At 46.1% G+C, this 9,417-nt stretch overlaps 1 protein-coding gene across 1 annotated transcript; it reads right to left on the bottom strand.

Annotated features, from left to right (window-relative positions):
• Window positions 1-236: 236 nt before the first annotated feature.
• Window positions 237-7,682, bottom strand: ZNF367 (zinc finger protein 367). Its single transcript, XM_021534718.3, has 5 exons — window positions 6,801-7,682; window positions 5,726-5,876; window positions 4,109-4,228; window positions 3,600-3,738; window positions 237-3,012 (listed from the first exon to the last, which is right to left on the bottom strand). The coding sequence occupies exons 1-5, from the start codon at window positions 7,158-7,160 to the stop codon at window positions 2,772-2,774; spliced, it is 1,011 nt and encodes a 336-aa protein (XP_021390393.1). The 5' UTR covers window positions 7,161-7,682; the 3' UTR covers window positions 237-2,771.
• Window positions 7,683-9,417: the final 1,735 nt, after the last annotated feature.

Below are 9,417 nucleotides of genomic sequence, written 5' to 3' on the forward strand. Positions count from 1 at the left end.
AGCCCGGGGCCTCCCCCGCGGCAGGACACCGCCGCAGCCGCCCTCAGCACCCGCAGGGCTCGGCCTGGGCTTGGCGCGGGGCGACGGACTCTCACAAGTTCCCGGAACTAAACAATTTGCCTCGGGTGGTTTAACTTGTGTCAGATTTATAAATATGCACATTATTATACTGCAACGAGTCAGAAAAGAGGAAGAGGCTGAGTATGTAATAATTACCAAACAGCACACATTAAACCTGGAAATTAAAATCAAACTTTTATTCAAAGCATCTATTAGAATGACAGCACATCAACTCTTCTGCTTTTAACTCATGCCACACAACACCTTCAATCTTTCAAAGCACCAAACGATTTCTTGTATGTAATCACTTACAAAAATGAAAAGCACATCTCATCTTTGCTTTTTTTAACTTGGTATTTTACCCAAAACTTGTCATGATCCAAAACTGCTTCAGCTGTCTGAATTTTGTCTGGCAAAGTACAATCCAGTGTACTTGTCATACTTCAAAGACCTGAGGAAATATTCTGGCTGACTGAAAAAAGAAATTTGAAAACCTCTAACCTAAAAAAAACCAACCCCCCCCCCCAAAAAAAAACCCCAAAACAACAACAAAAAAAACCCAAAAAAACCAAAAAAAAAACACAACAAAAAAACCCACACAAAAAACCACAAACAAACAAACAAATCAACCAACCACCAAAAAACAAACCAACAAAAAAACCACACACAAAAAACCAAACAAAAAACCCCAAAACCCGACCAAAAAACCCACAATCAATCCTGATGAAGTAGTATTCCAGTCTGCAGGTGGCTGGTAATTACAGTCTTCTGTCCTATGAAATACTCAGGAGCAATTGTGAGTTATGATTCAGAATTACAAGATGTATATTCAGGGCTCATTTTGGGATCAGACTATTCACATGAAGCCAGATGAACAGTCCAGAAGCACTTAATATTTTTTAGAAATCGAAAACCTACATATATTAATGAATTACCAGTTTTATGTAGGCAAAGAAGCCTTGTATGACTAGTGTTCCCTATTTTTTTCAGAAGCTGAAGCAGAAGTTAAACCGTATCACTGGTGCAAAACTATTTACAAACTATGAAAGACACTTTATTTTTTTAAATTATTCAATTACTTTTTAGTTAAGTGCATCAACACAGGATTTAAATAAACTGGGTTAATGAGATTTTCAACCACAAAAGGTTATCAGAGAACATACTTCAACAGCTGCAGTTTCTGACGTAAAAGCACTCTACTTTTCTGGTACAGCTGTATGCATCTGGTCAGCCTACATCAAGTGATTGACGAAATGTTTTCTTCCTTTTCAGTTCAAGTGAGAGGGAAAGAGGCTCCCCTTCTCATCTGAATTTCCTGACTTCCAATGAGAGGAAGAAGTTAAAGCGAGCAGGTCAGTAAATACACATTATTAATATCCCCTTAAGCAGTAGCTTAACAACAACCAACAACAAAACCACACACAAAAGTCCTATCTGAAAACAAAGTTTTGTTAGCATATGAGGAATCTCTGGCTGCCTTCAAAGCAAAATATAGTAAAAGATCACCATGAGACAATGCTACTGAAAGTACATAACATTCACAAAGTGACAAGATACCCTGTTAAACATTTTGTATCATCATTTATAGCATCTGAGTACTAGGCAGCATTCTGCAACTTCATTTATTTGGGAAATGTATGAAATCACACTGTTAACACACTTGTAACTACCTTTGGAAGCCTATTTTCTAATTGTATAGTGAATACTTTTCAGCAGTGTTTACTTTATAGCTGTGCTATGGTTAGTAAACAAAAAATTGGCATGTTATGCTGGAGTAAAGCAGTAAGGTGGCTTTATGCACAGTAAGTATGGAGGCTTCTATTTGCTAATCATTATAAAAGCAATACTTTAAAACTTAGTGTTTGCTAATAGAAGACCTAGAATAGTTTACTACAAACTCATACCACCCTGTAAATAACCCCTTTACTAACAAAATCAAGTGCCAAATCACTACAGGGCCCAAAACACCTGAAAAAATATTACCAGTTCTTTACCTTTTAGAAGACTTTGCAAGACTAATCATTTTCAGATAAAACAATGTGCAAAACTTCCCAACTACACATGTTAGGAATAACAAGTGCTACCAAGAGATTCTGCTGAAATCAAATTTAAAAAATGTGAAGCAGCAAAGTCAAGCCTCATACCTTGGGCAGTCACAGTGAAGATATTCCCTGCATGAAGCATTTTCTTTCCCTGTACAACTTGAGATAACTAACCTCTGCCCTTTGCCTTGGAGATGCTAGGTAAAGACATACAGACATTAGAAAAACAGGATTTCATTGCTGTTTAACAATATCCCCAGACTCATCACTTTGCTAGATAGTCAGATAACTACTTTTTTGTCAGCCTTCTTTGGCCACATGTACCATCCTGCTAATCGCGAACACTTTGTTCAGAAAAATGTTTCCTGTGAAATCTGCTTCAGATAAATGAGTTAACCTTGCAAAATCTAGCCTCCCATGACACATAAATTTGTCAACCCTGCCTTATGCAGTCCCATATTTACAAAATACTTAGAAATTTTACATCCGTCTTCTACTCTATCAAAAGTGCAATTCTCTCACCCCATGTTACGGGGCAACAACATTCTTCATAAATTCTACAGAATAGCAGCCTATTATAAGCAAGTAAGGTGCTTAGCTTATGCTTGGGATCTAACTGGTTAAGTAACACCAGAAAGTACATTTTTTATGGGCAGAGACTGCTCCTATCTACTGTCGCAGGGGTGCCACAGCTAAGTTTGCCAGCTCAATGAGTGCCAGCGCGCCATGCATGCGTTCACGCTGCTCCTGGAGACGATGGTGACGGGCAGCTGAATGAGCGCTGTTTTTCTCTTCATCATCCTCTTCATCAGACTGAAGATACTCCATTGGGTCCTGCTGTTCCTGATCTGTTTTCTGAATTGCTTTGGTCTTCAAAGCAGGAGCACGCTGCTCTCTAGTCTCCCAGTACCTGTAACGTCAAACATGAGGAATACTTGTAAAATACATACAATTGACTTGCACACCAACAATTCAAAACGGGCAAAAACTTCCCAAGTATTAGCTTACAATCAACTGGGCACTGCACTTGGCTTTACCTTTCAGCCCTTATATGGTAGTATTTAAGCTGTCAGAAACCTTTATTCAGTATTTTAAGTGTAAAGTGCCCAAGTGAACATCTGTGACAGATTTCTTGTCTCCATGCTGTTCTCAGCAGGCATTTCTTCCTAGGCATATGGTAACCCTCATACAAATGCAAATTCAGTAAAACTGTAGCACCATCTAATCAAGTATTAGCAGGTGTTGATCAAGCTAAAAAAAGTATTTAATCAGAGACCAAACACAAAACAAAACAAAACTGTAAGAAAAAAGTATCATAAGTAACTTTGTCTTGACCAGGAGTTCATGATTCTTCAAGGAGAAGCAAGGCTGTACTGATGTGTACTGGAAGAACATCTAGTTTTGCTTTCTTGGGGTTTAACTATTCCAAAAAATAAATGGTGTGTCAGACCACTCTTTTAAGTATTTTGAGAAAGATGACACCATGAGGGAACTTACTTCGCTAGCCACTCGGCCACAGCTTTATTGTCGGCCGTTTCCTTCTTACTCAGCCTGTCTGTGAGCTCTTCCCTCTTCAGTCTGGCGTAGGGATGTTTGGGACAATGACGGTTTGCATGTGTGAATCTGCTTAAACAGCCTTAAAAAAACAGAGTGACAATGAAGAACATGTTGCAGAAAGCACCCAACCAAAGAAAGTGTAACATCTGTGGGATGGAAATGCCACTGAATCCATCCTTTACCATTCACAAAAATCTAGGTTTGGTTGAAAACCAAATGCTCTCAGTTCGTAACATGCTGCATTAATTTTATACATTAGTATCCACGGAGAATGTAAGCATGCAATCCTTACATACATACCTGCAGAATTAAGCAGATTCTGCATGGCTCTTCCCTTCCCTAAAATTTCCACCAAATTTAAACTCCAAAGCTTTTGCCTTGTGAACACACATACATTCCCAATATCAGTCTGACCCCAGAAAGCTGCAAATCGTTCTCTGATGACTTACCATTCTCTGAGCAGACAAAAGGCTTCTCTCCTGTATGGAGACGCTGGTGAGTTTTGAGCTGCCCACTCTGTACAAAGGCTTTCCCACAATCTGGGTAGTCACATAAATAAGGCCTTTCACCTAAAAGTAGTAACAGAAGAGATTTATGAAAGATGACTAGGAGTGTCATAGTATCCAGTGGTGACTTTTCTTTATCGTATTTTATGGTTTAAGACTCTTAGATAGCATTACCTAAGTTGTGTGAAACTGCAGATATAGACCAAGAAATATGGACAAGTAATTGGATAAGTAATGTAATTCAGGTTGTAACAAGAAAAATTTTATCCTTACCATAGCCTGAACTGGGATGAAATACCTGAGGTCAACATTACTACAAGATTATACAAATGTCTCATATCTCATGTTGTAGAAAAGTTATAATGATGGAGACTACATGAGAAACTTATTCCAGATTTAAGTTTTCTTAAATCAATCATCAATGAAGAGTTCTCCATGCAAACTGCAACCAGAAGAACAAAGGTAGCAGGTGTCTCCTTCCTCAAGTACATCTGAACTGCACACACTACACAAAGGTATGCCAATACCACCACCCTTAGGAAGGCAACAAAATGAGGGTGAGTCTGGCTCACTAATTCAGAGGAATGACAGGGTAAGCTCTACTCAGTTAAGTAGTTCTTACAAGTTCAACACATTGTAGGACTGAGTGAAATAACATTATTTTGACCAAAAAATGAGCACTGCTGCTGTTTAGTATTATCTAGATTAGTCATAGTGACCAGAGGCAAAAGCAGATGGTGAGAGCCAAGGCTTTTGTGGGATTTTGTTTGGTTGGTTTGGGGGAAGTGCTGGTGGTTGTGTCTGTATTATGAGCTACATTTGTTCATATTTTATGGCAAACACAGTGTTCTGTTGAAGAAATAGAATGTATTTGCTTTGTTTTAAAATCTTAAACAGCATCTTCAGTTTAAGCTCAGCTGAGTATTGAGTGAGTTCATCATAAATTTTAACTTAACTGAAAATCACCTTCTAAATACAATTCAGTAAATGCACACTAAAAAATTAATTTTAGGTGGTGGGAAAAATCAACTGGGTGGTGATTTTAAGTATGTGGACTCTTCTCTCATTCTTCTCAATATTTAAGCACACTTCCAAGGATGTGACAATCCACTGTTGCCACTTTCTCGGTTACTATAACCTCTACAGCAAAACTTCAATTGTGATGTGAAAAATACATCAGCAAAGAGGAAACAAATCACAGAGAAGACGCAATCAGGATAGAAAGTGCTGCAAAGCTGAAGTACAGAGCACCAAGCCCAAGACTTGTTCTTTTTCTTACAAAGTGAGTCTGTGACATCGACAGATAAAATGTTTACACAGTGTGACTATACTATTATAGTCCAAATTGCTGCTACACTTCCCCAAAACAAATATGTTTACAAAGCCTTTGATTGGCTAAAAAGCACTGGGAGCAAAGTATGGTTAATTTAGCAGTCACAATAAAATCATTACAGGTCAAGTTCTTTCATAACTTCATGTTTGTTTGGGGGGGGATTTAATTCTTTTGTTTGTGCTTCCTAGTTGGCTCTCCCCAGCTATTCACACACTCGTTTTACTCACCAGTGTGAGTTCGTTTATGGGCTTGCAGTGACTTCTCTCGTGGGAAGACCCTGTTGCAAATATTGCAACGTATCCTGCTGGAAGAGTGCTCTCCTTCACTGATCAGGTCTCGGACAGTGTCTGCTCTTGGACGGCCACGTCTTATTCCATCCTGGGTGTAAATAACGAGGCAACTAAACTCAGGCACTTCCTCCCCCCGCCGCAGTTTGGCCGACTGGCACAGCATCCCCTGGAGCAATGGCATGACCCAGGACGGTGCTGTGACAGCAGAGAGCCACACCAGACTGTGCCCTGCCCATTCCTAAGGGCCCGGTGCAGGAGGGGAGATGACAGGCACCACCACTCAGGGGTGTGGGGAGAAAGTGACAACAGGATCACAGAATGGGTCAGGGTGAAAGGGACCACAGTGGGGCATCTGCTCCAACCTGCCTGCTCCGTCATTAGAGAGCACATGGCACAAGACTGTGTCCAGACAGTTCTTGAGTATCTGCAGTGACACAGAGTCCAAAACCGCCCTGGGCAACCTCTGCCAGTGCTTGGTCACCAACATATAAAGAAATTCCTCCTCATATTGAGGTGGAACTTCCTGTGTATCAGTTTTTGCCTACTGCCTTTTTTCCTACAGCTTGTCACAAGCAGATCCTGGCTCCATTCTCTTGGCACCCTTGTAAGATACTCATACCCATTAATAAAGTCATCTCAGTCGTCTCTACTGGAGTGTGAACAGGTCCAGCTCCCGCAGCCTTTCCTCATAAAATAAATGCTCCGGTCCCTGAATAATCTTTGTTGTCCTACACTGGACTCACTCCGGGAGCTCCATGTCTCTCTTGTACTGAGGAACCCAGAACGGGACAAACGGTTTTTTTTCTCCGATGGCAAGGGTGGTATTTTTAGGTTTATTTTTTTACTCTCTGAAGGCGGGAGGACAGCGAGCCGCTCCGCCCCCCGCGGCGCGCGCGCCGCTGCCGGAAGTGACTTCACTTTAAATGCCCGGGCGGAAGCGCGGGCGGGGCGCGCGCCGCGGAGTCACCCCGTGCGCGCGCGGCCCGCCCGCCCCCGCCCGCCGCGCCCTCACCTTCAGGTGCCGGTGCCGGGCGCCGCTCCCCGGGCTCCCCGCCTTCTCCTCGTCCCCGCCGGGGACTCTGCCCGCTCCCCCGCGGGGCGGCGGCAGGGCTGACGGGCCGGCGGTGCTGTCGCCGCCGCCGGGACTGAGGGTCACGTTGTGCGCGTTCTCGCCCCAGCGCCAGGGGTAGACCATGAAGTCGCTGAAGCCCGGGCTGGTGGGGACGGGCGGGACGGGCATCGGCTCCTCTCCTCCACTCCCCCGCGAGGAGGGTTTAATCGGGGTGGTTTTGATAACGGAGACCAGGACGCGCTTCGGGGAGTCCTGGCAAAAAATCACCGGGGGAGGGCCCGGCGGGAGCCGCTCCGCCATCGCCGAACCCTCGCGGGCAGCGGCGGAGGGAGCGCGTAGAGAGGGAAAGGAGAGCGCTCCGCCGCGGCACGGCCCCGCTCTCCGCGCCCGTGTCCCGGAATGGGCTGTGCAGCTGCACGGAGGTCCCGCCGCCGTCGCCACCTGTCGCCGCCCGGGCTCGCCTCAGCCGCTCATCACTGAGGACGGCGGCTCCCTGCGTCTCGGTGGCTCGCCCGCCGCACCCCTCCGCCTCCGCGGCCACCCCCGAGCGGATCCCCCAAGTCAGCGGCGACCCCCGGCCATGGCAGCGGCCGGAGCGAAGCAGTCACAGCGTCCCCGCACCTTTCCGAAGCGAAGCCGGCCCCGCTGGCAGCCCTGGTCGCGGCGATGCCCGAGGAGGAGCCGGCGCTGCCGCCGCGGTAGCTCCGCGCTCGCAGCCCGGGCCGAGCCCCAGGTTTTCCCGCGTTACGTTTCGCGCCCGAGCGCAGCCAATCACCCGGCCGGCGCGAGTGTCACGGGGAGTCTGTTCCCGCCGGCCAACCGCTGGGCGGGAAAGGCGGCGGCCGCGCCTCTGCGGGCGGGGCCTGAGGGCGAGGCCGTGCAGCTGCTGCCATTCTATTGGGCAGGAGCCGGGCCCACGAGCGCGGAGGAGGCGCTGATTGGCCGCGCCGCGGCGGGGGTGGGGGGAGGCAGGGGTGGCGCGCCCGGGCAGGTTTGGCGCGCTGCGGCTGTGGGCGGGCTGCGCGGGCCAATCCCGTGGCGGCGCAGCGGAGTTGGCGCGCCCGGCGGCTTAAAGGGGTCGGCTGGCGGTGGGACAGTCGTGGCTGCCTTTCCCTTTCGTGGGGCGGGGGGAAGCTCTTTCCTTTCGCCTGCTGGGCGGACAGAGCTGCGAGCGAGCTTGCGGGCGAGGAGGGTTCCTCAGTGCGAGCCGCCGCCTCCGCGGGCATCGTGGGGCGGGCGGGGTCGGGCCAGCGCGGCCGTTATGGCGGCGGCGGGGCCGCCCGGGACACGCCCGGTTTAGCGGCAGTGCCCGTGGCAGCTGCACGGCTACATGAAATTACCGTGTCGCCTCCTGCATACTTCTCACAGCCCCGGGACGGGGCTGTGAGAAGTATGCAGGAGGCGGCACGGTAATTTCAGGAGGTTCTTAAGGCATGGGGTATTTTCAGAGGATGGTGCCAGATTATTCAGTGGTACCCAGCGATAGCATGAGGACCAGTAGCCCTAAGCTGAAACGTAAGAAGCTTCACCTCCGCATGAGGAACAGCTTCATTCATTTGAGTGTGGTAGAGAAGTAAAACGTAAGGAGTTTCTCCGCAAAATGAGGCTACTCCAGTCTGAGAACATAACTTGCATGTATTACATTAGTAGCTAAATTTTGATGCCCGTACCAGGAGCACAGAGAAGGCACGGAGATGTAAGAATGGTGAAGTTTTTTTTCCCAGGTCTATTTTGTTCACAATTCCTATGCTGCAGACTGCTGCCCTGTAACAGTAACCAACATCACAACTGACAGGAAAGTGCAGGGAAGAGCAGATTTGCAGCATATGGCTACTACTTAATGCCCTTTTGGATAATGGGAAAAGCCTACCAGTTCTTGTAATGCAGAGGCTATAATACGGGGCTGCAGCATTCCTTATCCATCCTGAGATCAGCTGCCCTTTCATTATGAATTACAGTTGAGTTTGCTTCGACTATCTTTTCAACTAACTAAAAATCCTCAAATGTTTGCTTAGGCAAATTCTTGTTCGTTGTTGTGCTATCCCAGTTTCTCAAAGTCAGTGTTACATGTCAAAATCCTACCATTACTATGCAAGGTCAGGCTTTGCTTACCAGGCCAGAAAGAAAATACTGCAGATTATAGCATTTATTTCCAAAATGAGCAAATAGGTTTCCACATGCTTGGATCTGACCCCCTTAAAAACCTTTGGTCCTAAAAATAGCCCACAATAAATAGTTCTGGTAATAAATACAATGATGTTGTAGAGGAGTAGTAATAAAGAAAAATGTTAAAATCTACTTTTAAATGTGAAAAAAGGGGGAAAATTATTTATGTTAAAATAATTGCACCCAAAACCAAACTGCAAATACTTTTCATAGCTTTCCCAAACTATCTCTAAATCTGAAGCCTGATGCTTCAGATAGTACATTTAGCTGCTAAAGAACTCCAGTGATGGATGGAGTTAACATTGTAAACTGGTATACAGGACTGTAGATATTGGAAATGGTGCAGTGCATTGTGAGCAACTGAATATGTCTATATTTAACCCATGCTGCC

The sequence above is a fragment of the Lonchura striata genome, chromosome Z, assembly GCF_050655825.1.
Source record: "Lonchura striata isolate lonStrDom1 chromosome Z, ASM5065582v1, whole genome shotgun sequence".
In the NCBI taxonomy this organism is placed as follows: Eukaryota; Metazoa; Chordata; class Aves; order Passeriformes; family Estrildidae; genus Lonchura; species Lonchura striata.

Coding starts and splice junctions, on each gene's coding strand:
- ZNF367 (XM_021534718.3), bottom strand. CDS start 7,160: ATGGCGGAGCGGCTCCCGCCGGGCCCTCCCCCGGTGATTTTTTGCCAG. Junction 5,877..6,800: donor CCCGGCACCGGCACCTGAAG/GTGAGGGCGCGG, acceptor ATTTACACCCAG/GATGGAATAAGACGTGGCCG. Junction 3,739..4,108: donor TTTTGTCTGCTCAGAGAATG/GTAAGTCATCAG, acceptor TGTTTTTTTAAG/GCTGTTTAAGCAGATTCACA.